Source organism: Salvelinus fontinalis, chromosome 8, assembly GCF_029448725.1.
Source record: "Salvelinus fontinalis isolate EN_2023a chromosome 8, ASM2944872v1, whole genome shotgun sequence".
Lineage (NCBI taxonomy): Eukaryota > Metazoa > Chordata > Actinopteri > Salmoniformes > Salmonidae > Salvelinus > Salvelinus fontinalis.
In genome coordinates, this window is record NC_074672.1 from 33,135,721 (window position 1) to 33,162,179 (window position 26,459).

General features: G+C 45.6%; 2 protein-coding genes across 3 annotated transcripts; one reads left to right on the forward strand and one right to left on the reverse strand.

Annotated features, from left to right (window-relative positions):
• Positions 1 to 7,967: 7,967 nt before the first annotated feature.
• Positions 7,968 to 12,133, reverse strand: rab5if (RAB5 interacting factor). Its single transcript, XM_055932869.1, has 4 exons — positions 11,823 to 12,133; positions 11,056 to 11,159; positions 10,645 to 10,774; positions 7,968 to 9,512 (listed from the first exon to the last, which is right to left on the reverse strand). Exons 1-4 carry the CDS (start codon positions 11,928 to 11,930, stop codon positions 9,471 to 9,473), a joined length of 384 nt encoding a protein of 127 aa, XP_055788844.1. The 5' UTR covers positions 11,931 to 12,133; the 3' UTR covers positions 7,968 to 9,470.
• A 2,008-nt stretch (positions 12,134 to 14,141) lies between these two features.
• Positions 14,142 to 26,365, forward strand: zhx3b (zinc fingers and homeoboxes 3b). Of its 2 annotated transcripts, none has more exons than XM_055932835.1 (7): positions 14,142 to 14,443; positions 20,345 to 21,297; positions 21,485 to 21,592; positions 21,874 to 23,571; positions 23,765 to 24,598; positions 25,048 to 25,318; positions 25,431 to 26,365. In XM_055932835.1, the coding sequence occupies exons 2-7, from the start codon at positions 20,512 to 20,514 to the stop codon at positions 25,439 to 25,441; spliced, it is 3,708 nt and encodes a 1,235-aa protein (XP_055788810.1). In that variant the 5' UTR covers positions 14,142 to 14,443; positions 20,345 to 20,511; the 3' UTR covers positions 25,442 to 26,365. The 2 variants fall into 2 exon arrangements, with proteins under 2 accessions (XP_055788810.1, XP_055788812.1); XM_055932837.1 differs by lacking the exon at positions 14,142 to 14,443 and adding an exon at positions 18,684 to 18,777.
• Positions 26,366 to 26,459: the final 94 nt, after the last annotated feature.

The following is a 26,459-nucleotide window of genomic DNA, read 5'->3' on the forward strand; positions in this document are numbered from 1 at the left end:
GTATTTGGAGGATGAGGGCTGCAGTAGATATCTCAGAGAGGGAGGAGTGAGGCCTAAGAGGGTTTTATAAAAAAGCATCAACCAGTGGGTTTTGTGACGTGTATACAGAGAGGACCAGTATACAGAGGAGTATAGAGTGCAGTGATGTGTCCTATAAGGAGCATTGGTGGCAAATCTGATGGTCGAATGGTAAAGAACATCTAGCCGCTCGAGAGCACCCATACCTGCCAATCTATAAATTCTGTCTCCGTAATCTAGCATGGGTAGGATGGTCATCTGAATCAGGGTTAGTTTGGCAGCTGGGGGGAAAGTGTCACGTTCCTGACCTATTTATGTTAGTTGTTATGTGTGTTAGTTGGTCAGGACGTGAGGTTGGGTGGGCATTCTATGTTTTCTGTTTCTGTGTTGGTTTTGGGTTACCTGGTATGGCTCTTAATTAGAGGCAGGTGTTTGGCGTTCCTCTAATTAAGAGTCATATTTAGGTAGGCGTTGTCACAGTGTTCGTTGTGGGTGATTGTCTCCTGTGTCAGTATGTATGTTCGTGCCACACGGGACTGTAGCGTTTGTTTCGTTTCGATGTCGTCTGTTTCCTGTACGTAAGTTTATGTTTAGTTATGTAAGTTTATGTTCAGGTTTCGTCAACGTCGTTTTGTAGTTTTGAAAGTGTTTTGTTTCGTTTCGTGTTGCCATCGTATTCATAATAAAGATGGCTTATTTCCCAAATGCTGCGTTTTGGTCTGAAGATCCTTCTCTCCTCACCTCATCCGAGGGTGAGGAGAGCGACAGCCGTTACAGAAAGAGGAGTGATTACGATAGAGGAAACCAAGTCTAGCTTTAACCTTAGCCTGCAGCTTTGATATGTGCTGACAGAAGGACAGTGTACCATCTAGCCATACTCCCAAGTACTTGTAAAGGTGACTACCTCAAGCTCTAACTCTTAGAGGTGGTAATCACACCTGTGGGGAGAGGGGCATTCTTCTTACCAAACCACATGACCTTTGTTTTGGAGGTGTTAAGGGCAGAGAAAGCTTGTTGAACACAAAGAAAGCTTTGTTGTAGAGTGTTTAACACAAAATCCAGGGAGGGGCCAGCTTAGTATAAGACTGTGTCATCTGCATGTAAATGGATGAGAGAGCTTCCTACTGCTTGAGCTATGTTGTTGTTGTAAATTGAAAAGGGCCTAGGATAGAGCCTTGGGGTACTACCTTGGTGACAGGCAGTGGCTGAGACAGCAGACGTTCTGACTTCATACACTGCACTCTTTGAAAGAGATAGTTAGCAAACCAGGCCAAAGACCCCTCAGACACCAATACTCCTTAGCAGACCCGCAAGAATGGAGTGGTCCACCGTATCAAAAGCTTTGGCCAAGTCAATAAAAAAAGCAGCACAATATTGCTTAGAATTAAGGGCAATGGTGACATCATTTAGGACCATTAAGGTTGCAGTGACACATCCATAACCTGAGTGGAAACCAGATTGCATACCCGAGAGAATACTATAGACATCAAGAAAGTCAGTCAGTTGATTATTGACAAGTTGTTCCAACACTTTTGATAAACAAGGCAAAATACAAATTGGCCTAAAACAGTTAGGATCAGCTTGATCGCCCCTTTAAATAAAGGATGCACTGTGGCTGCTTTCCAAGCAATGGGAACCTCCCCAGAGAGGAGAAACGTTAAAAAGGTCAGAGATAGGCTTGGCGATGATAGGGGCAGCAACCTTAAAGAAGAAAGGGTCTAAACCATCTGAACCAGATTTTCTTTGGTGGTCAAGTTTAAGGAGCTCCTTTAGCACCTCTGACTCAGTGAACGCCTGCAGGGAGAAACTAAGTAGCGGGGCAGGGGAAAAAGAGGGAGGAGCATCAGAGAGTCACATTAGAAGGGGTGGGAGATGAGGAAATGTTGAACGGGCAAGAAGGCATGGCAGAGTCAAATAGGAATCTTGACTTAATGAAGTGGTGATTAAAGAGCTCAGCCATGTGCTTCTTGTCAGTAACAACCACATCATCATTAAGGTACATTGGCAGCTGTGAGGAGGAGGGTTTATTCTCTAGGTCTTTAACCATTTTCCATAACTTCATGTGGTTAGACCCACAGAGAAAACTACTCCTTAAAGTAACTGACTTTGGCCTTCCGGATAGCCTGAGTGCACTTATTTCAAATTTGCCTGAATGAGAGCCAGTCAGCCTGAGTATGCCGAGCAATTTGCCAAATAGAATTCTTGAGGTGGAGTAACTCTGCCAGATCACGGTCAAACCAGGGGCTGAACCTGTTTTTAATTTTCTTTATGGGTGAGTGTTTGTTAATAATACCACTGAAAATATAAAAAAATAAGGTCCAAGCGTCTTCGACAGAGGGGATCAAGCTGATTCTATACCATTTTACAGAGGCCAGTTCATGTAGGAAGGCTTGCTCATTAAAGTTTTTAGCAAGCGTCTATGACAAGTCAGGACAAGTCGTTTCACTGAGCAGCCATTACAAACACAGGCTGTTAAACAGTGATCACTTAAGGTCATTACAGAAAACACCATACTGATACCTATCAGGATTATTTGTAAGTACAACATCAAGGAGAGTAGCCATTTCTGGGTGTTTGGAGTCATACCTTGTGGGAATGGTAACAATCTGAGAAAGATTTAGGGCAGGGGTGTCAAACTCATTCCACGGAGGGCCTAGTGTCTGCAGGTTTTTGGTTTTTCCTTTCAATAAAGCCCTAGACAACCAGGTGTGGGGAGTTCCTAACTAATTAGTGATGTTAATTCATCAATCAAGTACAAGGGAGGAGCGAAAACCCGCAGACACTCGGCCCCCCATGGAATGAGTTTGACACCTGTGATTTAGGGAGTCCCCATTGCTTTAGGACTTGGTCAGGTGGTTTAAGCATGTCCCTGTTTAGGTCACCTAGCAGGACAAATTCAAACTTAGTGTAAGGGGCCATGAGAAAGCTTAGGCAGGGCTGCCCAACCTTCTTCCTAGAGATCTACCATCCTGTGGGTTTTCAGTACAAACCTAATGTAACACACCTGATTCTACTAATTAGCTGCTCAACAAGACCTTAACTAGCTGAATGAGAACTGTTAAATAAGGGTTGGACTGAAAACCTACAGGACAGTAGATCTCCAGGAAGAGGGTTGGAAAGCCCTGGCTTAGGGCATTTAATGTACGTGCTGATGGTGGCTGATAACTCTTTGTTGACTGTTACTGGGTGTTTTTTGATCGTTTAATGCTTAAAACCAGCAAATCAAATTGTTTGGGGACAGACTTGGTGGAGACAACCGAGCACTGAAGGTGTTCCTTGGTAAAGATTGCCACTCCACCACATTTACGTTTACATTTAAGTCATTTAGCAGACGCTCTTATCCAGAGCGACTTACCACCTTAGGAAGATCTGTCTTGCCGAAGAAGGTTATAACCAGAAAGGTTAACATCAGTGTTCAAAACACTCTTTCCTAACCACATTCCAGTAATGACCAACACATCTGGATTGGAGCTGTGAACCCACACTTTCAATTGATACATTTTAGGTAATTAGCTTCTAGTGTTAACGTGCAGAAAACCGAGGCTTTTAAGAGAGCAGAAATCAGTGCAGAAATCATTTACAGTGCATTTGGAAAGTATTCAGACATCTTGACTTTTTCCACATTTTCTTTTATGTTACAGCCTTATGTTCTCATCAATCTACACACAATACCCCATAATGACAAAGCGAAAACAGGTTTTTTGAATTTTTGGCAAATATATAAAAAAACGAAATACCTTATTCACTTAAGTATTCAGACTCTTTGCTATGAGACTAGAAATTGAGCTCAGGTGCACCCTGTTTCCATTGATCATCCTTGAGACGTTTATACAACTTGATTGGAGTCCGCCTGTGTTAAATTCAATTGATTGGACATGATTTGGAAAGGCGCACACCTGTCTATATAAGGTCCCACAGTTGACAGCGCATGTCAGAGGAGGTTAGGAGAACTTATGCAGCAAGTTTGGAGAATTAATGTAGCAGGTGAGGATAATTAGGTAAAGGGTTAGGGTTAAATAAAATACAAAAAAATAAATTAACTTTTGACTTTAATTTGAATAATAGCTGGATCTCTTTTAACCATTACAAAGTATCTGAGGTGGTAGGTGTGGTGAAAATCTCAGAGCCTGAGGCTTGCACCAAGGGTCAGGCTAAAGATGAGTTTGTGTTTTTGGAAAAAGTGGACCCTTGCCTTTTGCCTGATCTATTTTGTTTCAGGGTGGGTGAAAACCGATTTGGGTGTTGTGGAATCAGTGAGGATAACCAGAAGTGGTCTTGTGAGGCGGTGATACAACCAGTCAGGATGCTCTCGATGGTGCAGCTGTAGAACGTTTTGAGGATCTGGGGACCCATGCCAAATCTTTTCAGTCTCTTGAGGGGGAAAAGGCATTGTCGTACCCTCTTCACGACTTTCTTGGTGTGTTTGTTGGGAATGTGGACACCAAGGTACTTGAAACTCTCGACCTGCTCCTCTACAGCCCTGTCGATGTGAATGGGGGCGTGTTCGGCCCTCCGTTTCTTATAGTCCACGATTATCTCCTTTGTCTCGTTCACGTCAAGGGAGAGGTTGTTGACCTGGCACCACAGTGCCAGGTCTCTGACCTCCTCCCTATAGGCTGTCTCATCATTGGCAGTTATCAGGCCTACCACTGTTGTGTTGTCAGTAAACGTAATGATGTTGTAGACGTGCTTGGCCACGCAGTCGTGGGTGAACAGGGAGTACAGGAGAGAACTAAGCACCCACCCCTAAGGGGCCCCTGTGTTGAAGCTCAGCTTGGCAGATGTGTTGTTACCTACCCTTACCACCTGGGGGCGGCCCGTCAAGAAGTCCAGGATCCAGTTGCAGAGGGAGGTGTTTAGTCCCAGAGTCCTTAGCTTAGTGATGAGCTTTGTGGGCACTATGGTATTGAACGCTGAGCTGTAGTCAACGAACAGCATTCTCACGTAGGCTCTCCTTTTGTCCAAGTGGGAAAGGGCTGTGTGGCATGCGATTGAGATCGTGTGATTTGTGGATCTATTGGGGCGGTATGCGAATTGGAGTGGGTCGACGGTTTCAGGGAAGATGGTGTTGATGTGAGCCATGACCAGCTTTTCGAAGCACTTCATGGCTACCAACGTTAGTGCTATGGGTCGGTAGTCATTTAGGCAGGTTACCTTAGTGTTCTTGGGCACAGGGACTATGGTGGGCACAGGGACTATGGTGGTCTGCTTGAAACATGTTGGTATTAGACTCGGTCAGGGAGAGGTTGAAAATGTCAGTGAAGACACTTGACAGTTGGTCCGCGCATGCTCTGAGTACAAGTCCTGGTAATCCATCTGGCCCCGAGGCCTTGTGAATGTTGACCTGTTTAAAGGTCTTCCTCACATCGGCTAAGGAGAGAGGGATCACAGTCGTCCAGAACAGCTGGCGCTCTCATGCATGCTTCAATGTTGATTGCCTCGACGCAAGAATAAAAGGCATTTAGCCTGTCTGTTAGGCTCGCGTCACTGGGCCGCTCGCGGCTGGGTTTCCCTTTGCAGTCCGTGATGGTTTGTAAGCCCTGCCACATCCGACGAGCGTCAGAACCGGTGTAGTAGGATTCAGTCTTAGTCCTGTACTGACACTTTTCCTGTTTGATGCTTCGACATGGTGTGATACACCATCCAAAGTGTAATTAATAACTTCACCTTGCTCAAAGAGACATCCAATGTCTTTTTTTTTTTTTGCCCATCTACCCTTTTTTGCGAGGCATTGGAAAACCTCCCTTGTCTCTGTGGTTGAATCTGTTTGAAATTCACAGCTCAACTGTGGGACCTGACAGATAATTGTACGTATGGGATACAGACATGAGGCAGTCATTCAAAAATCATGTTAAACACAATTTCACATAGTGAGTCTGTGTGACTTCGTAAGCATATTTTTACTCCTGAACGTATTTAGGCTTGCCATAACAAATGGGTTGAATACTTATTAAGTTAGGACATTTCAGTTTTAAATATTTGGAAAAATGTCTACAAACATAATTTCAATTTAACAGTATGTGTGTAGGCCAGTGACACAATCTAATTTGAATCAAAAAAGTCAAGTACTGTAATTCATTGGTTAGAGTATGGACACACCTACTCATTCAAGGGTTTTTCTTTATTTTTTTTACACTGTATAATGATAGTGAAGACATCAAAACTATTAAATAACACACATGGAATCATGTAGTACTCAAAAGTGTTAAACAAATAATAAGATTCTTCAAAGTAGCCACCCTTTTCCTTGACAGCTTTGCGCACTTGCTATTCTCTCAACCAACTTCACCTGTAATGCTTTTCCAACAGTCTCAAAAGAGCTCCCACATTTCCTGAGCAGTTGATGGCTGCTTTTGCTTCACTCTGCGGTGCAATTCATTCCAAACCATCTCAATTGGGTTGCGGTCGGGGGATTGTGGAGGCCAGGTCATCTGATGCAGCACTCATCACTCTCTTTCTTGGTCAGATATCCCTTACACAGCCTGGAAGTGTGTTGGGTCATTGTCCTGTTGAAAAATAAATGATAGCTCCACTAAGCGCAAATCAGATGTGGCGTATTTCTGCAGAATACTGTGGTAGCCATGCCGGTTAAGTGTGCCTTGAATTCTAAATAAATCAGTGTCACCAGCAAAGCACCATCACACCTCCTCCTTCATGCTTCACGGTTGGAACCACACATGCGGAGATCATCCGTTCACCTATTCTGCATCTCACAAGGACACGGCGGTTGGAACCAAAAACCTCAAATTTGGACTCATCAGACTAAAGGTCTAATGTCCATTGCTCGTGTTTCTTGGCCCAAGCAAGTCTCTTATTATTGGTGTCCTTCAGTAGTGGTTTCTTTGCAGCAATTTGACCATGAAGGCCTGATTCATGCAGTCTCCTCTGAACAGTTGATCTTTAGATATCTGTTACTAGAACTCTAAAGCATTTATTTGAGCTGCAATTCCTGAGTCAGGCAGAGGTAAATCTGAGGTAAATCTGGGTCTTCCTTTCCTGTGGAAAGGAAGGTACTCATGAGAGCCAGTTTCATCATAGCGCTTGATGGGTTTTGCGACTGCACTCAAAGAAACTTTCGAAGTTTTTGAAATGTTCCACATTGACTGACCTTCGTCTTAAAGTAATGGACTGTCGTTTCTCTTTGCTTATTTGAGCTGTTCTTGCCATAATATGGACTTTGTATTTTACCAAATAGTGCTATCTTCTGAAAATAACCCCTACCTTGTCACAACACAACTGATTGGCTGAAACGCATTAAGGAAAGAAATTCCACAAATTAACATTTAACAAGGCACACCTGTTAATTGATATGCATTCCAGATGACTACCTCATGAAGTTGGTTGAGAGAACACCAAGTGTGTGCAAAGCTGTCAAGGCAAAGGGTGGCTACTTTAAAGAAACTCAAATTTAAAATATATTTTGATTAGTTAAAAAAAAAAAATGTTACTACATGATTCTAAATGTGTTTTCATCATTTTGAATTATTCCACAAATGTAGAAAATAGTAAAAATAAATACCCTGGAATGAGTAGGTGTCCAAACTTTTGACTGGTACTGTATATAAAATACTATACTAATAATACAATGGGCTAATCTCAAATGAATACTCCTTGCCACCTTTCAAAACCCATTGGTCCCACCCCTCTGACCTTCTCCAATGGGTTTTGAGGAGGCGAGGAGAGAGGACAACGAGTTGCAAATGAGTTTCCAAAAATGTGACATTTCTTGTCCATGCTATAGACAGTTTATTTGAAAAATCAGAAGACTGTATACTTGCAAGATGATGTACTAGTGACTAGCTGTTGAGACAAGGATGTGCACACACTTGAGTCTCCTGTACCATTCATATTCAAAGAACTGCACCTGTGTGAATGCAGATGATTTTACTCAGCAAGAGTTGACATGCTCTTAACAAATACTAAATCAGTGACACAGCATCTCTTTGAAATTGGATGATAAACAAAGCCAATGTTTAATGTGATTTCCAAATCAGAAAATACAATACTCTCAAAAACCAACCATGTACGTGGTACAGTAGTGTCATTATAGCCATCTTGAATTAACTATAAAATACTGAAGTATGTTACATCAACCAAGATATAACAAAGTAGTACAAATAAATCAGTTTAATACAATGCAGATTGAGAAAAGGGAACATTTCACAGAATTGACAGATGTTTAAATTAATAATCTCAGAACATTAGGTAAGACTATTTGATTTGGAAGCTATGTGTGAGGGAAAACAAACAAAAAGTTTCATTAAAACCAATTCTGACTGCTAGATACAATTACTGCCATTACTGAGTGAAAAGAAAAACAATAACAAATTATGGCTGTAGAACAGTTTTAGCTTAAAAGTTGGACAGTTCCAACACTTCAGAGATGAAGGTTTCCTTCCATCTCTCCATGAAGATTACACTGATCTAGGCTGGGTGGGTCAAAGATATACAGAGGACTCATCTTTGTATCTGTGCAATTATAGCGTGTGTGACAACATGGGCAGCACGATTGAGGCAATCTCCATTTTTAAGTAGTCACATTTCTTCTTTACAATTGGCTGATCCCTTCTGATGACCCGGTTGGACATTACTCCATCAGAGTCACCAGGAGGGATCAGCCAATGAAGTTAAAAGTCCCACCCAGTTGATTACATTAAAATGGTGTTAGTCCTCAATGGTGCTGCCCATGCAAATACAGCCTTTTGGCCACTAGAGGCCTCTATCATTCTCTATGGGATGGGTAGGTAGAAACAATCTGGCTGAGCACTTGCTTTCATCAACCCATTTCTGTCAGATCAGTGATCAGCTCTAGAAAGGTAAGGAGAAATACAGATGGATGGAAAGGTTGCATCTCAATAGTGAAAAAAGACCTCTTCTCCTCATCCCCTTTATCTGCATTGATATGAAATAACTGGACAGGTGAGAGCAAATGTCTAAATGGCATCCTCCTCATTCCCTCACCAGTGCTGTGTTTACAGGTCAGTTCAGGTAAAGGAAAGGAGGTGAAGAGAAGAAGCCATGTTAAACTATTGAGATGCACCAATAAAGTATTCAAACAGAGCCATAACTTAATGTTAACCTGATGGTCATACAAGGTCATTCATGTCAAACTATGGCTCCAAAAATGCACTGCATAAAGACGGGTCCTAGGTGTGGGTGGTGACACACCAGAAACTGTGGAGTTTTGCCGCTTTCAAAGCAACTCGGAAACTCTGACATTTCCGACTTGGAAACTCATTGTAGAAAAATGAGCTCAGTTTACCCACTTGGAAAATATCAGAATCAACCAATAGGAAGCTCTACGCAAAAAAACGTATGTACATTTTAACTAAAGAGGATCCGAGTTTCCGAGTTGTCTTAAAAACAATTTCTAAACACTTCATGTCTTGACATTTTAACTTCAACTGAAATGTTCATATTTTTCTCAAATGGATTGGATTCCCCTCAGGTCTTCAGTCATGATGAAGCGCTGTGTAAAATATTATCCACACCACCTGGAAAGAGAGAGGGTTAGCCATGGATAAAGGACATTTTCACATACAGTATCAGAAACTGATAGATGCAGATTGAGAGACTTTTGGCTATTTTCAGTTCTTGTGAAAACAGTGTTTGTTCAATTCTCAGAACCATATCAGGGTACTGAATCCATGCAAAAACGCTCAAACAATGTATCTTGTTGTGCAGGTTCTTTTTACATCACAGCACTGCAATATCCAATTTAACTCTTAATAGATCACGTATCAGGCTTTTACTTCAATCAGATGGAGGCGGCATGTAGCCTACTGGTTAGAGCGTTGGACTAGTGTAACAGTATAACTTTAAACCGTCCCCTCGTCCCGACACGGGCGCGAACCAGGGACTCTCTGCACACATCAACAACAGTCACCCACGAAGCAGCGTTACCCATCGCTCCACAAAAGCCACGGCCCTTGCAGAGCAAGGGGCAACACTACTTGTAGGTTTCAGAGCAAGTGACGTAACTGATTGAAACGCTAGTAGCGCGTACCCGCTAACTAGCTAGCCATTTCACATCCGTTACACTAGTAACCGAAAGGTTGCAAGATCGAATCCCTGAGTCGAAAAGTTAAGAATCTGTCGTTCTGCACCTGAACAAGGCAGTTAACACACTGTTTCTAGGCCATCATAGAAAATAAGAATTTATTCTTAACTGACTTACCTAGTTAAATAAAAGGTAAAAAAATAAAATAAAATAAATATATGTGTTAGTGCTACTGCTAACCAGGAACAAAATACAAAATCATAGGAGTCACAACTATCGTTAAATGCAGACAACCTAGCGAACGTTTGATTAATCTCGAGGCAGAAGTCACTGAGGAGGGGTGAAGCTACTGGCTACTCAAAGATCAGTGGGTTTGACTGATTAGTATTTGCGTTAATCTTGACTGTAACAAAGGCCACAACAACTTCCGGGCCCTATCTTCACAATGTCAATGTAGCTAGCTAAAATACAAAATCATAGGAGTCACAACTATCATTGGCACTTGAGACAATCAGATCCGTCAGCCATGTCCCCAGCCTAAACAATCTCTCCGTGACCACTGACCACAACATAAATACTGCCTGGACCATTACTTCCAGAGGTTCAACAAATGATTGTGTGCGTACCAGGAATAATGCAAAGGATGTCATGAAGCCTTCTTTGGTGAGTTCCCACGTTCCTCCATATTCCTCCTCATCCACCTGCTGAAAGCTGCTGAAGTACACATACAGGACCCCTGCGTTGATGACACAGAATCTGGAGGACCAGAGGGTAGTGTTAGACAGAGATGGAGCCATCGTTATTATTGAAGTTAAGGCACAGTTGTTATAGTTGTTTGGGAAAAAAACAGGAAGGGAACAAGGGAGAGGGAAGCTATACACAAAGATGTTACTGTTGTAAAATAAATGATTAACACTGCAAGAGGTAGTTGTTTTAAGGGGATGTATCGTAGAGAGAGATGCATTGAACCAGTGTACTCTCCTGGCCCTGCAGGCCCACAATGAGTGCAAAAGGAGAGTAGGCATTATGATACTTACATGGCTATTCCTAGGAAGCCTTTTAGTGGTGCAACACCCCATATCACTCCAAGGATGAGAGCGATAATCTGTCGAATCCAGTAGATCACATCTAAAAACTCATCCTGGAGAGTAAGCAGAAGAAAAGGATAAACGTAAGTGAGTTGTTTCAAAGAGGAGCAAGTAATGTCATAGTCACATTGATAAAGTATTCTATATTCATCCACTGGCAAGTTTCCCCTAAAGACGGTATCCAGAAATCTCCACAAATTCATGTACGACCGTAGTGTAAATAGTGGTACGTTTGAGAGCTGCTGTGCTATATACCGACAACCTAGCGAACGTTTGATTACTCTCGAGGAAGAAGTCACTGAGGAGGGGTGAAGCTAACGGCTCCTCAAAGATCAGTGGGTTTGACTTATTAGTATTTGCGTTAATCTTGACTGTAACAAAGGCCACGACAACTTCCGGGCCCTATCTTCACAATGTCAATGTAGCTAGCTAAAATACAAAATCATAGGAGTCACAACTATCGTTGGCACTTGAGACAGGGCAATCAGATCCCTCAACCATGTCCCCAGCTTAAATAGCTAACGTTAGCCTACCCCGACGTTACCCGATCCTGACTCCTGGTGACAGCCAGCTAGCTCCGTTAGCATGCTGGTTAAAGTTAGCTGTCTGGCTAATCAAGTGAGGAGGGCCCAATATGAAAACGCTAAATATCCAGCTTTGTCCAAAATATACATGAAAAACAACCATATCGATATAATCAGATGAGCTAAACCAACCTTCTCTTCCCATACAGCGGTACTATTTAAGACTTTGCTCCATGTGGACTGCTTTACACCCCCATTGGCGAGATGAACTTCTTCTTTTCTCTTTGAACCGTTCGTCATTCTCTGCTGTTACCCCTTTGCTCTGCAGACGTTAAATGAAGCTCCGCGTGCAACACACCTTACAATAATGTTATTATTATACGGTTCCCGTCGTCTATTTCAATCGATTATTATTGTCAAATGTTTACAAAGGGCTAAAGGAACCACCGCACTGCTGACACTACAGACTTCATGCGCAGGAAGGACTTGACCCGAAATTAGCCTGTCGGTAAGAGCCAATAAGAAAATGCTACGTTCACCCAACGGACAAGTTTCACACAAAAATAAGACAGCGCACTCTGGAGGTGGAGTCATGCTATTGCCTCTTTCTTTTTGTCTTTCTGGTTTTGTTGTACATCTGGCGGACTGACTAAACACACATGCTTCGTTTGTAAATTATGTCTGTATGTTGGAGTGTGCCCGTGGCTTTCCGGAAATAAAAAAAAACAAGAAAATAGTACCATCTGGTTTGAAATGATTTATACTATTAATTTGATACTTAAGTCTATTTTAAACCAAATACTTTTATACATTTACTCAAGTAGAATTTTACTGGGTGACTTTTACTTTTATTTTAGTCATTTTCTATTAAGGTATCTTAACTTTTACTCAAGTATGAGAGTTGGGTACTTTTTCCACCACTGCTATGTGGTTACAGGGCAAAGACATATTTGCCATAAAGGTCCAGTCCTCACATACCTTAGACAGGTCTGCATCCAACCCCCAAGGCGAACTGCTACATAGACAGCAGACATCCCACTACAACCACCACTGATGTAGTGGGGCACAATCAACCGTTAGAGGGAAACTAGTGTGACCAATTTGGTATCAAACTTGGGTTGTTTGAAGGACTTGAGCCTGTGTTAGCCCATTGAGCTTAACCCTAGATATTAAGCTTGGTCAGAGGAGCTACCATTAGTAAACTCTTGTCCTCCATCTCTTTGCATGAACCCCAGCAGCCGACCTAGTATGTAACCTGTGCGGTATGTGTAACTACAGACTCAGACTGTGTTGGTCCACCATCAGGCTCTGGGAGCAGACTCGAGTCCTGCAGGTCTAAGGCAACGTGTTACTCCACTACACCACCTGCACAACACTACACAGCACTATACCACCTGTGAACCAACTGCACAACACTACACAGCACTATACCACCTGTGAACCAACTGCACAACACTACACAGCACTATACCACCTGTGAACCAACTGCACAACACTACACAGCACTATACCACCTGTGAACCAACTGCACAACACTACACAGCACTATACCACCTGTGAACCAACTGCACAACACTACACAGCACTATACCACCTGTGAACCAACTGCACAACACTACACAGCACTATACCACCTGTGAACCAACTGCACAACACTACACAGCACTATACCACCTGTGAACCAACTGCACAACACTACACAGCACTATACCACCTGTGCATAAAGGTCAAGACCAGGAAGAAGGCAGAGTACAAATGTCATAGTCTCTAAAGTTGAGTGTAAGGCTTGAAGGCTTCGTTACAAGAACAACATGGATGAACGGTCTCAATCAATTCACTAGGGAATCTGAGATTGTGTGCTTTTCCTTTGCAGAATCTTGATAAAGTAAAGTAGTGCTTAAATACATCCCTATAAAAACGATCAGCCATTAACGGTAGGCCTGTTCCAGCATTTGATCATCTGGACCTTACTGTGCTACAGATTTTGTAGGCCATCCACCACATTGAAAGTGATGTGTGCATGACTTCACATGCAACTGGAAATATTGTCTGATGTGTCTGATAACCATGAGGCTGTGGTGGCAGGATCAGAGCTGTTTCGCATTCACACCCCATGAGACATAAGAGCAGAAAAGTAACCTAGGCTAAAAACCTAGGGTATGAAAACACACTAGGCCTAACTCAGTACAGCAGTGGAGGCTGCTGAGGGGAGGACGGCTCATAATAATGGCTGGAACAGTGCAGATAGAATGGCATCAAACCACGTGTTTGATGTATTTGATACCATTCCACCAATTCCGCTCCAGCCATTACCATGAGCCAGTCCTCCCCAATGAAGGTGCCACCAACCTCCTGTGGCATAGAGGTATAGACTAGCCTATACCAACTGAAAGGAAAGCCTTTAACATGAGTAATTTAGACTACCATATTGAAGGGTGAAGTTCACTTATCTTTATTATGAAACCCCTCTCTCTCTAAATTCAAGACGATCTGAGGTCTTAAGAGGTCGGTAATGACGTTCTGTACCACGTGCCTGTCTCTATGCTGACTACGTGCGTCGTATTTCCCTCTCCACACGCCTCCAGAAGCTGTGAGAGCCATTCGAAATAAACAAGAACGACGGGGGCCATTGTGTCACTAGCCCAAGTGGCCAGTATCACGTTTATCACCATTCGAGGAAGAGAGAGGTACCACCCTACCTAAGTTGGCATCAACAAAGCCCCAAATCTCACATTATTTATTTATTTTGTTACATATGCTTACGTTAATTTTTGACTTTTTCCACAATCTGAACTCCACCTCTATCAAATAAGGTAAGGTTTCTGTGAATTTATTCTTAAAAACGAGTTTTTACCCTTTCAAAGTTGTGCGAGCGTTACCTTAATGGTGCTAATGTTAGCCAGCTGCATGTCGCTCGCATAAAATGGCGACAGCAAGGGGCGAGTAGTTTTTGGAGGCTTGTCTCTTCCCCTGTTCTGAATTGGTTACAATATTACAAAGATGTATGTAGCCAGCCTATTAACTTATCGCTCACTCCGCAATTGAGCGGAAGAACAACACGCGCCAGTTTTGTTACAATGTATCAATTAATTTTCCTGACTGTCTCATTGACGAGATGTAATTTACAGGCTTTCCTCTTAAAATCACTTTCCCAATTTTAATTAATCACAGTTTTATCAGTTAACTAATGTAGTTAGTTATCATAACAACTTGCTTTACGCTGACGCACTCTAGGCGTTATGGGTTATGTAGAATGATTTTATTGTAATCAGTCCATCATATTGCATCCTCGTGCACGATTTTGAGGAATATGGGCTATGAAAGTTTAACTTTAAGATATCTAGATGTCATAAAATCGTTTGATCATGCCAGTTTAGTACGCTGTTATGCAATTTGTAATCTACAATTATTGGAGTATAAGACTAAATATACTATGTTTTTCCCATTCTAGATATGACAGACATTGTCTGCTTAGTAATCAAATGTATTTGGATGATAAATGTTTTCAGAATATAGTTTTCACTATTCTGTCTCTTCATATTTACATTCATATCTCGACTAATGTACTGTGGATGCCTGATAGCCTAGGCTATATGAATGTATGCACGCAGCAGCAGTAGCTGTTTAGGTTACTCCCACCACATGTCAACATTGCCATGCTCTCTGTGCATGATAGATATTAGTTCAAAGCTGTTCCCAAAGGGCAAATTTGAATCTGATGTCCACATGATAAAACAGCCATAGAGCCCCAACTCTAATCCAGCTATCTATTAATCAACCATGTCACAGTTTTCACCCCTGACATACCATTGTTGGGGAGAAAAAGGTAGACTAGTCATTTATGATATGAAGGGGGGGGTTCAGTGTTTCAGATGTGATTCATTAAATCATTTATTAATGGGTTGTTGGTGCATTTAGTCAGTAACTGTGTTTTGTGTTGAATTGATTGCCTGAGGTCATGGTGGTGTGCCTATCTCCCTGATCTCGCACACACACCCTCCCTTTCTCTCTTTGTGGCACAGTCTGCCAGGCCTGGTGTTGGCACAAATGCTTGATTGTATATGGACAGTAATTCAATATAGCATAGGCTGCATTAGTATGATTCTAATATCTGACTCTGTTACCATCAGATTTGAAAAGTGTCCCCAATGGCTCCATTGGCCTTGTTGTTGTGAGATGTAGGCCACACAGAATCATTTAGCTGATGCATGCACGTGGTAGTTTAAACAATCCCTTATTTGTTTATAAATAAAAACATATAACTATTTGCCTGTATTTCATCAACATGTCTGGCAAGGGTAGCAGTTAAACATTTTCTTGCCCGTCCTCATTTTTCAAAATAAACTTGGACTATTATCTGTGTTGGCCTGCGTTCGTTTATCAACTGTTCAACTTTTATTCTCCACAAAACCCCACTAAAGCTGTCTGCTGTAAGACCCCTTTTTCTATAGGAGGAGAGGATTGGAAGCGAAAGGAGGAAGAGAGCGTGTGTGCCTGTGTCCAGAGCCAGCAGGTTTAGGTCAACAGTAACCGGCAGAGCACTGCCTGGCTAACAGCCTGTGATGTCAGCCATTTTAGGTTGGCCAGCACAGACAGAGCATGGTGGTGCTCCGCCATTTTTCTCTCCCTACCCTCTTAACAATCCAGCTTTAAAGCCTGCACTGCCAGTGGCCACAGCAACGCAGGCTTTCGCAACCTTTTTGAAGCCGTTTGCGCTCCCTGACTTGAACACAGCCCAATTGGGATTCAGCAGCAGCTGAACTGTGACAATGTGTAGAGACAGTGTCATTAGGGTTTTGTTTCTGTTGCCAAAAGTGAAGAACAAATGATACAGCCTGAATGAAGGGAAACCTCAGAGACAAGCCTCTGCTGTGGTGCCAGAGGAGGGAAAGGAGGAGGAGGTGGTGATGGAAGGAGAGATTACTACCACATACTCCTGGTTTAGAGGGAGCTGAGGAGGGATGTAGAAGGGTAACTGTAGGGGTAGTATGGGGGGAGTATGGATATTTTAAAGGGGTAGATGGTCTCAGGGAAACAAAGAGAACTGGCCTCAGTGCTCCCAGCTTGTCTCTCAGTAACGGTGGGCAGTGACCCAGGCGTCTGTCTGTACAGAGTGTGAGCAGGAAAGGAAAGGACGCCATTCGCACCAGCCAATAGCGTGCGCTGGCGAGGGCGACCACACCTAGAAGACATGCACACCGCGTGAGTGAGGCACTGAAATAGGAGCAGGGCACGGACTCTCCAGTCACCACTCACAGGAGTGTGTGGAAAAAACAAGCCCACTAGAGCCAGGACCTGGATGGCATTTGAGGTGTGTTTGTTTGTGTGTGAGCTTGTGGGTGGATGCACGAGTGAGTGAAATGAGGAGAGTGGGAGGGAACGGGGGTGGGGGGGGCAGTTGCCATGGGGACAGTAACATACCAGTGGCACTGCCGACCTGTCTCTCTTGGCCGAACTTATTCAGAAAGGGAGTGGGTCAGAGAAAGAGGGGACAGAAAAAGGGGGAGGGAGGGGGAGGGGTGAGGCAAGCAAACATGGGAAGGCTAGGGGATATGGGAGAGTCTCTCTCACACAGAGAGGACAGACAGATGGACACTGTCACGTGGACAGACAGGCATACAGCAGAGATGAGGGACAGGAGCCATAGTCAGGGATGTCATGCTGGCTGGGATGGCGTACGCACCCAGCCGGCTACGCTCCTGGACTATTTGGAGCGTTGGTCTCTAGTGTGTGGGGGCTAATATTGGACTATACACAGAGTATAGAGGCAAGTCCAGGGTATGATAGAGCGACGGGTGGGCATGTGAGTTTGAGCGCTCTACCTCTGACAGATTATTTGAGTGTCAGGACAATAACCACATTCTGTCTGTGTGGGTCACAGCGAGCTGTGTCGTGTGGGAAAATGGCCGCCCTACTGCCTCGGTAAACAAGCCTCACGCACAGGCATGCAGACAAGCACACACTCACACTCCCCCGTGCTCACACACACCCCGCATGCTCACACACAGGCACACTGATGTGCGCACGCATGCAAGCACCCACACTGACACACAATCAAGCTTCATGGTAAGTCTTGCTGTGCTCATGGAAAAACATTTCTGACCCATATTTTAGTTTTCAGCAGATCTCCCATAAGTCAACAGGGCTTGTCTGAGATCTGCTGAGATCAAGAGGAGAGGTTCACCAGTGTTGTACTGATACATGTATCTTCTCAATTCCTGTGAAGCAGGTTCTTTGTTCATGTAATCTCTGTGAAATGTTCCTCTCAGAGATACTCAGTGTAAATACTGCTTAACAAAAGTCCACCTGGAGAATGAGCTCTCCTCCTAGCTGTGTGTTGTGTGAACCTACAGTAGTCAAGTTAGCCTAACGGTGGTGCTCCAAGGTGTTAATGGGGGGTTCACACACAGTTTGTGATCTTGTGTCTTTTAACTGCTCGTTGTAGTCAGTCGGGGGCTGGCGTGTGGTACTCGGCACAAAGGCACACACGCACATATCATGCTCATTCAGAAAAACACATGTGCAGACACACACTGCAGCCCAGCTCTCAGGTTGTGTCCACTGGCTGAAGAGCTTGCGGCGGAACATTCCAGTCTTCGCAGTCGAGGAGGGGGAGGAGAAATGACTTGATGTGATTGTAGTGCGAAGAGAGGCAGAGGGAGCAAGAGAGCGGGGGTTGGGTGGATGGGGGGGTGGTATTGGGGCAGAAAATTCCTGGCTGAAACACCTAACTGCTTCCTCCGAGACCGTTAACACCCCCCTCGCTTCTCCACTCTCACCCCAACCCTCCTGCCCATCCCCCACCAACCTCTTTCCCCCCCTCTCCCCATCAGGCCCATGTGATGGATGGCAGGGCCTGCCCACCCCCCCCATAAGCCTTTGTGTTGGTCATGTGACTAGGCTGCCTTGGCAAAGCTGTGCCCCCTGATGCAGAACTGAATGGCAGGGGAGAGGGAGTGGCGGGTTGCAGAGAGAGAGAGGGGGGCACTATAGCCAAAAGGGAGGGCAGTTACTCCCTTTGGGGGGGGATCGCGTTCCCCCCACAATGGCAAAGGCCTGCTCTGCCTGTTAACCACTCGTACACCAGACACCAGTGTAGAGGAAAAGTATGATGCTTTGGAGAAGACCGGAAAGTATTTTCAATGAGGTTAGCAATTTTACTTTTAACACAGTTTGAGGCATAAAAAACATAAGATATTGCTGTTGGTGAATATGTTACGGAAGGGACTGGTCATTGGCTTGCTGCGTAATATAGGAGACTCACAGTAGCAACAAAAGATGAAACGTTGTTTTCAGATTATCATTTGCAATATCGTCTTCAGTGATTGTGTATTTTCAACACGACCCACTCTCTTTTATTGAACAAGACTCCCCCATTGATAGAATCGATACAGATGCGCTGATTAGTAAGTTAGGTCAAGCTTTTTCTCCATAACTCCATTTAAACACCATGTCCTATTCGCAAAACATCCGCCACCTCAGTCCTCCAAAAGCCACTGCACCTTTAAGAGATTTGAAACTCTACACCCCTACACCATTTAGTCCATAGCTCAGAGGCTCACTGGAACGTTGGTCGGCAGTTTGGGTCCAGTCAGTTGGGACTACAAAATAACACGTTGCTCTTCGGCGCCATCAGGAGGGAAACACAACAGGTCCTAGACCAGTGTGTAGGGCCGACTTTATCTTACTATGGTTTCTGCTCCACCCTGTGTGTGTGTGGATGCAGGGAACTTGGGTTAGAGGGTAAGATGACGCTGACCTAATTTGCACAGTGGACATGTCTGCCATGTGGCAGAGGTGAGAGACAGAGGTGTGTAAGCTCCTTATAAGGTAGGGGGATTCATTGTGTTCATGGAGGAGGCTTTGGGTTGAAGGACTGGTAGTGTGTGTGTGGTGCCGTTGGGAGTAATTGCCCTAGAGCTGTCCTCCATTATTTCACCAATGCATCTTGGGAGGGAGGAAGTGAGGGGAAGGAAGGGAGAAGTCGCACACCTAACAGGAAGCTACGCCATTTTGTTGTTGTTGTAGGGGTAGTTATAACATAGGAAAAGTTTGGATAGTGTAGAGATTGAATCTTTGTGTGTGCCATTCGCATGCCTAATACGAATCCCACCTTTCCCCAAATGAAGTCTACCAAAATCCTGTGGAGTGAATGTCCCGCTACAGATTTGAAAATATTCACTAATGTTTTCTTTGGTGGTGTGAATTGTTTGGCCAGCCTATGAGTGTGGATCTGTCATGCGCTGTGCTGCATCTGTCCAGAGTGGGTTGTGTTCCCTCTGAGGGTGTACTGTGTATGAGGCTGGGGAAGTTAGAGGCGTGGAGGAGAGAGGGGGTGGCCTGGGATAGCTCTATAAAAAACTTTTTTACAGAAGAGTGAGAGACTAGGAGGGGAGCAGAGAGAAACACCCAATATTGGCCAATAAAACACAGCCTTGAGTTACTTGGCTTGTGAGTTGAGTTTTTAAAGGAGCAGACTGTATTTATTGACAAAGAAACAACACTGAAAATGATAGAATACTGTACCACAATTCAAGACATCTTTCATATCAGAGCATGTTGGCCTTTCCTTTGTCTGTATCAAATGAATTTCATTACGTTGTGTAATATGCTTCTGGGACTCGGTATAAAAATGATTGACCTCTTACAGTATAGTTTCATAATGATGACTTGAAGCTTAATTGTGTCTTTTCTTCTCTCCATCTTGTTTTCAGCGCAAACACACTGAGACGTGAGCAAACCCAACTCATGGTCATGTTTCACCACACTCCCCTCCCAATGGCTGGTCCATAGTTGCCCCAACTGAACTACAAACTGACTGCTGTACTCCTTGGCCTGCTACCACAACCCCCCTCCCTTCCCCACACCATCCGCTCCAACCATGGCCAGCAAGAGGAAATCCACCATACCCTGTATGATCCCCCATAAGACCATGCACCTCCGGGAGGAGCTGGAGCAGGACTCATGCCTGTCAGACCCTCTCTCCCTCCGACAGGCCCGGGAACAGGGCTACCCCTCTATGGGTGCGAGCGGTAACGGGCAGAGCCCCCGGGAGCGATCCCCAGGCAAATCATCCAGGCCTGAGGGGGTCAATGATGTCAAAGATGGGTGTGGCACCTACACTTGCAGGCCGTGTAACTTTGAGACCCAGGACCTAAACCTGTTCCTGGACCACGTCTACAGTGGCCACCCGGACTTCAGAGCTGACCCCAGCTTCCAGTGCGTGGACTGTGGGGTGTCAGCGGCCAAGTTTGAGGGCTTGGCCCTGCACAATGCCCAGGTTCACCCCAGCACAGTGTGCACCACCCTGCAGCTGAGGAGGAGGGACAGGAGGGTGGTGGTGGAGCAGAGTCTGGTGACAGGGTCAGAGACCGGGAGGGACACAGAGATCACCATCACAAAGACCCCCATCATGAGGATGATGAAAGGGAAGTCAGAGTCCAAGAGGTTTGTGGTGTCCCATTCCTCTCCTGATGAACCCTCCCCAGACACCCTCCCCATCTCTAAGTCCAAGGAGATGGAGAGAAAAGAGACCCCCACAGTGACGGTTACCCACGTCCCTACCATAGTGCACAACGGGACAGCCACCAAGGTCACGCTCCCCTCTGCCATCCAGATAGTGAACGGCTCGGGGGCTCTGCCCATGCTCAAGACTGCCATCACACAGGTACTTAGTGCATTTGATATTTTCTGTGTTTCACATCTTGGTCAGTCCATTACTGCAAATTACAATTGGTGCTCAATTAACTTCATTGAATTACATTGCCAGAATGTGTACAAGTTTCCTCAGGGAGTTGAATGCATTTCATATCAGACTGTCGACAGTAATGTTTGTTTTCTATTCTCTGAACCAGGTGGTGTCAGTGGTCCAGAACAGGAACGTCTACCATCAGACAGCTCCCATCACAGTGTCCGCTGCCCTCTCCTCCTCCACATCCACCTCCTCCAAGAACATGCCCAAGGTACAAACATTGATTTACTTCCTGTCATTTTACCAGGAGGCCTGGAGCTCTTAACATAACAATTTGTGTCTGGTGATTGACTAGTGTCAGTCCAGCTTGATGAAGTTTAATTACAGTGTATTTACATTTACCATGGAAATACATGGGTTTCAGTGCCTTTTGAGCGGTCAGTGTAAATCTGCTCCTAGTTTATATGAAATAGTTACATGAAGTAGTGTAAATTCAATGTAATTCCGATGTTGGTACTACATGAAATATATATTTAACCTTCTGTGGTGCAGGTGATGATCCCTCTGAGCAGCATCCCAACCTACAGCGCCTCCATGGACTCTTCCTCCTTCCTCAAGACGTCCTTCAGTAAGTTCCCCTATCCCACCAAGGCAGAGCTCTGCTACCTCACCGTGGTCACCAAGTTCCCAGAGGAGCAGATCAACATCTGGTTCACCGCCCAGAGACTCAAGCAGGGCATCAGCTGGTCTCCAGAGGAGATAGAGGAGGCCAGGAAGAAGATGTTCAACACCATCATACAGACATCTCCCCCTAGCACCCAGTACCAGCCATTGAGCCAGACCCACCACAGTCCAGCCCAGCACACCATCAGGGTCCTGCCTGCCTCTCTGGGGCCTACAGGGATCCCTCACATCCTCCAGGGCTCTCTGGTGGGTCAGGGTGGGGTGATTGTCACCCAGCCCATGATGGCCAACAGCATCCAGGTCAACAGTGCCCCCATGGCCCTGGCGGTCACACCCAAGCACCAAGCTGCAGCCCGCCCTATGATGCAGGCCCGGCCTGCTGCCGCCCTAGTGGCCGATAAGGGGATCAGCATGGTGGTGGAGAGCAGTAGTATTGGAAACAACATCATCATCAGTAGCCGTAATAGTGGAGGGAGTACTAGTAGTATCAGTAGTACTAGTAATAGTAGAAATGGTGCAGGGAGTACTAGTAGTAACATCAGCAGTAGCCGTAGTGGTTACAATAGCAGTAGTTTCAGCAGCCACGCTAGTGTTATTAACCTTAGCTTTGGCAACAACAGGGGGAACAGCATTTATAGCACTGGAAAAGTCATTAACGCCAATGGTAAAATCAACCATGCTATTGCTAATCTCAGTGGGAAAAGCAACAGCAATGCTATCAGCATGGTTAAAAGCAGCAGCACTGACAGTAGGTGCAACAACAGCAGCAAAAGCAACAGCAGTACTATTGCTAAAATGATAAGTGAAAGTCAAGTAACCGCTGATATTAAAAGCACCATGGACAACAAACCCAACAGCAGCAAAGATACTAACAGCAGCAGCTTGAGCAACAAGAAAACAATCACCACAACCAGTGGCCCAACAGCCACCCCTACTGCCACCACCACCAGTAACCCCACCACCACCAGTAATCCTACCAGTAACCCCACCACCACCAAAACAGAGGCGGCATCTTCCCCCTCCACCAAACCTTCCTCCTCATCTTCTCCGGCGCAGAGCGGGAGCACAGACGCCAGTGGAACCCCCAGCTCCAGAACGCTCCCCAACACCTTCCTGGACCCCGGCTTCTACAAGAGCAAGAAGACCGTGGAGCAACTGAGCGCGCTCAAAGAGAGCTTCACCAACAACCAGTTCCCCAACCAGGAAGAGGTGGACCGTCTAATCTCCTTCACCGGCCTGACCGTGCGCGAGGTCCGTAAGTGGTTCAGTGACCGCCGCTACCACTTCCGCAACCTCAAGGGGGGGCGTTCGAGCACGGGCGGTCAGGGGGGTGCTAGCGCAACGACCACACCCGGGACGCCCCGTGGTAACAGTGCTACCCCCATGGACCTCTCGGACACTGCCACTCCCAATGAGAATATTAAAACCTCCCAGCAGGGGTTGGCAGCCCTCAGCCCCCCTCCCTCACAGACACCCACCTCTCCCACCACCCCATCCAGACGGCCACCCAGACCCCCCTCCCCAGACTTCACAGCCATCCGCTACAAAGAGAGGGACCCTCAGCAGGTGAGTGGTGGTGTGACTGTGATGATTGACTTTGCACACAGCTTAATTTTTCCCCCCATAAGATGATAAAACCATTTTTTATTATAGGTGAAGTATCCCTTTAGTGTGTATTTACTGCCAATCAAATTGCTCACTGGGACATGAGAAACCTATGCTCGTCTACCCTACACTAATCTCTTCTCTACCCCACTAGGTGAGGGCGCTGGAGGCCAGCTTCAGCCAGGACCCTGACCCACCTGGAGAGGAGGTGGACCGCCTCCGGGCCGAGACCAAAATGACCCGTAGAGAGATCCACGGCTGGTTCGCTGAACGCAGGAAGAGAGTCGCTGCTGAGAAGAAGAAAGAGGAGTTGGAGAGGGCGGAGCAAGCGGATGAGATGGAAGCAGGTGGAGGGGAGGAGGGAGGTAAGAGTAAGGATGATGTCGGGGTGAAGAAAGAGGAGGATGGTTCAGGCTCCGAGCTGAAGGTGAACCCAATTAAGATCAACCTGAAGATGCTCAAAGTGACTGAGTCAGATGGCAAACTGGAGTCTGAGGGAGGGCAGGCAGATAGCCCCACCATGCCGACCCTGTCTCCCTCCCCAGACCCAACATCAACCCTTACCCCTGCTCCATCCACAATTCCAAGTCTAACCCCAAAGCCATCTCCATCACCTAAACCCTCCCCCTCTACAACCCCAAAACCAGCAGCACCATCTTCCACCCCTGCCCTCAAGCCCTCCGCGTCCCCCAAACCCTCCCCTATCCGGGGCAAGAAGACGTTAGAGCAGCTCCACCTCTTGAAGCAGGTGTTTGTCCGGACCCAGTGGCCCAGCGCAGCCCAGTATGACGAGCTGATCTCTTCCACAGGGCTGCCCAGGCCTGAGGTAGTGCGTTGGTTCGGGGACTGTCGCTACGTGCAGAAGAACGGCCAGCTTAAGTGGCTGGAGGCCTACCAGACCATGGTCCTGAAGGAGGACTTCCAGAGGGGAGACACTCAGATGCTCAAGGCTCATCTGGAGGCCCACGGGAGTCTGGAGGAAGAACAGGTAGGACTCTAAATTATCTGGGATAGTTTTTCTTTTAATCTTCATATTCTGAAGTACCCTTGCACGAGCTGCTCATAGGAGCAGGATCCTGTTTCTGTAGCTTGATGTACAAGTACACCCCCTGGACAGGACGCTAGTCTATCGCAGGGCCTTGCCCCCAATTAATCTCCTTAATTCTGCGTGCCAAGCAGACTCCTCAGGTCCCATATTTCAGTCTTTGGGATGACTCGGCCGAGGATTGAACTTCCAAACTCAGGGCGGATACTATAACCACAAGGCCACTGAGTTGGTTCAAGTTACATGTAATAACACCAAGAAATTATCATTAAATGACATGGCATTTGTGCACCTGGATGTAAAGTGTGTCTATACTATCATGCTGCCTGTGTGTCCAAAAGTTGAGTAGCAGAATGCCTGTCAGTAGTGATTAGTAAGACTGTCCTCTACAGGTGTTGGAGCTGGCCCAGGCTAGTGGGCTGACCGAAGAGCTGGTACGACGCTGGTTCTCTACCCAGGCTCCTATACTGCTGCAGGGGAAGGACAGGGGTGTTGCAGCCACAGAGGAGATACCCGTGGCAGGGGGAATAACACCCAACCCAGCACCCATGGAGGAAGGATCGTCAGAGCCGGTTGAAGGTGAGGAGAAGATGGAACAGTCGGTGTGTGGAGAAGCGAAAGATGAGAGGAGCGTGGACACCAAGGCTGTGAATCCTGAAAAAGGTAGTGTTTTTTTTCTTGGTATATGCATTTAGAATGTTGGCACATGACACTGTCATAAAGTAGCACTACATACAAGGTTTATTTATTGTATTTATTTTTTCGTTTGTCACAGGAACAGACTGAGGGGCCTTTGTCTAGTTCAGGGTTTCCCCTCCCCCGGTGCACGTTTTGGGTTTTGCCCTAGCACTACACAGCTGATTCAAATAATCAACGCTTGATGAGTTGGTTGTTTCCATCAGCTATGTAGCGCTAGGGCAAAAAACAAAACGTGTGCACCCAGGGGTCCTCCCCAGGACCGAGTTTGGGAGACCCTGGTCTAGGGGTGGCCCAGAGAGACAATGCAGGTGGTCTTTGCACAGGGAGTGTTGTGAGTGCATGACAGCAGATGTGATTGTAACTGGATCACTAGAAATGGACCCTGAACTCCCCCCTACCCACACAACCACCCCTTTTACTGGGGATGGACATTGAACCCCCAACCCTCCGCTATGCTGAAGATGGCCTCCTGTCTGCTTTCCATTTTTACGACACCCCCACCCTACTCCTTCACATCCTCTAATCTGCCATTTTCTCCTTCAAAACCACAAGTTCCAGTTAAGACTCAAGTGCAGGATTTGCTGAGGAAGGGGGGTGTTTCTCTCCCCATCCTCTCCTGCGAATGGAGGGAGAGGGGAGGTTGGGATTTTGACTCCAGCAGACGTGAAAGGAGGGTGTGGGGTGTTTAAAAAAAATTGACTGGACAGATATCGACCAATCCTCCAGTGGGAGGATCAGTGGTGTGAGGGAGGGGAAGAGACGGACTGTATCCAAGAGGTTTTTGGTACTGGGGTAGGAGAAACTGCACAGGTTTTTAAAGGAGACTTGAGGTGAATATTAGATGTGTCCTTGTTTTAACATCAAGTGCTTCTGTTCTGTATGTCGTCTATCTTTTCATGGATCTTTCTTAAACTGTAACATCTTGACCGACTGTAAAAGAAGTTCCAACATACTTAGTTAGGCCTGTTGTATACTTTTTACAGATATTTGCAGAATAAACAATGTAACAAATTGGTTTCCTGTCACTTATTTTCAAAGTCAATGATCGAGGTTGACGTGTGTGGATCAGAAGAGTTAATCATTGAGCAATTTCTTAACACTTCAA

What these genes read in the sequence shown, in the direction of transcription:
- rab5if (XM_055932869.1), bottom strand. Translation starts at nt 11,930, where the DNA reads ATGACGAACGGTTCAAAGAGAAAAGAAGAAGTTCATCTCGCCAATGGG. An exon ending in CCGCTGTATGGGAAGAGAAG is followed by an intron (nt 11,160 to 11,822) that starts GTTGGTTTAGCT and finishes CTTACTCTCCAG; the next exon opens with GATGAGTTTTTAGATGTGAT. An exon ending in GGCTTCCTAGGAATAGCCAT is followed by an intron (nt 10,775 to 11,055) that starts GTAAGTATCATA and finishes CTGGTCCTCCAG; the next exon opens with ATTCTGTGTCATCAACGCAG.
- zhx3b (XM_055932835.1), top strand. Translation starts at nt 20,512, where the DNA reads ATGGCCAGCAAGAGGAAATCCACCATACCCTGTATGATCCCCCATAAG. An exon ending in TCAAGACTGCCATCACACAG is followed by an intron (nt 21,298 to 21,484) that starts GTACTTAGTGCA and finishes TCTCTGAACCAG; the next exon opens with GTGGTGTCAGTGGTCCAGAA. An exon ending in AAGAGAGGGACCCTCAGCAG is followed by an intron (nt 23,572 to 23,764) that starts GTGAGTGGTGGT and finishes CTACCCCACTAG; the next exon opens with GTGAGGGCGCTGGAGGCCAG.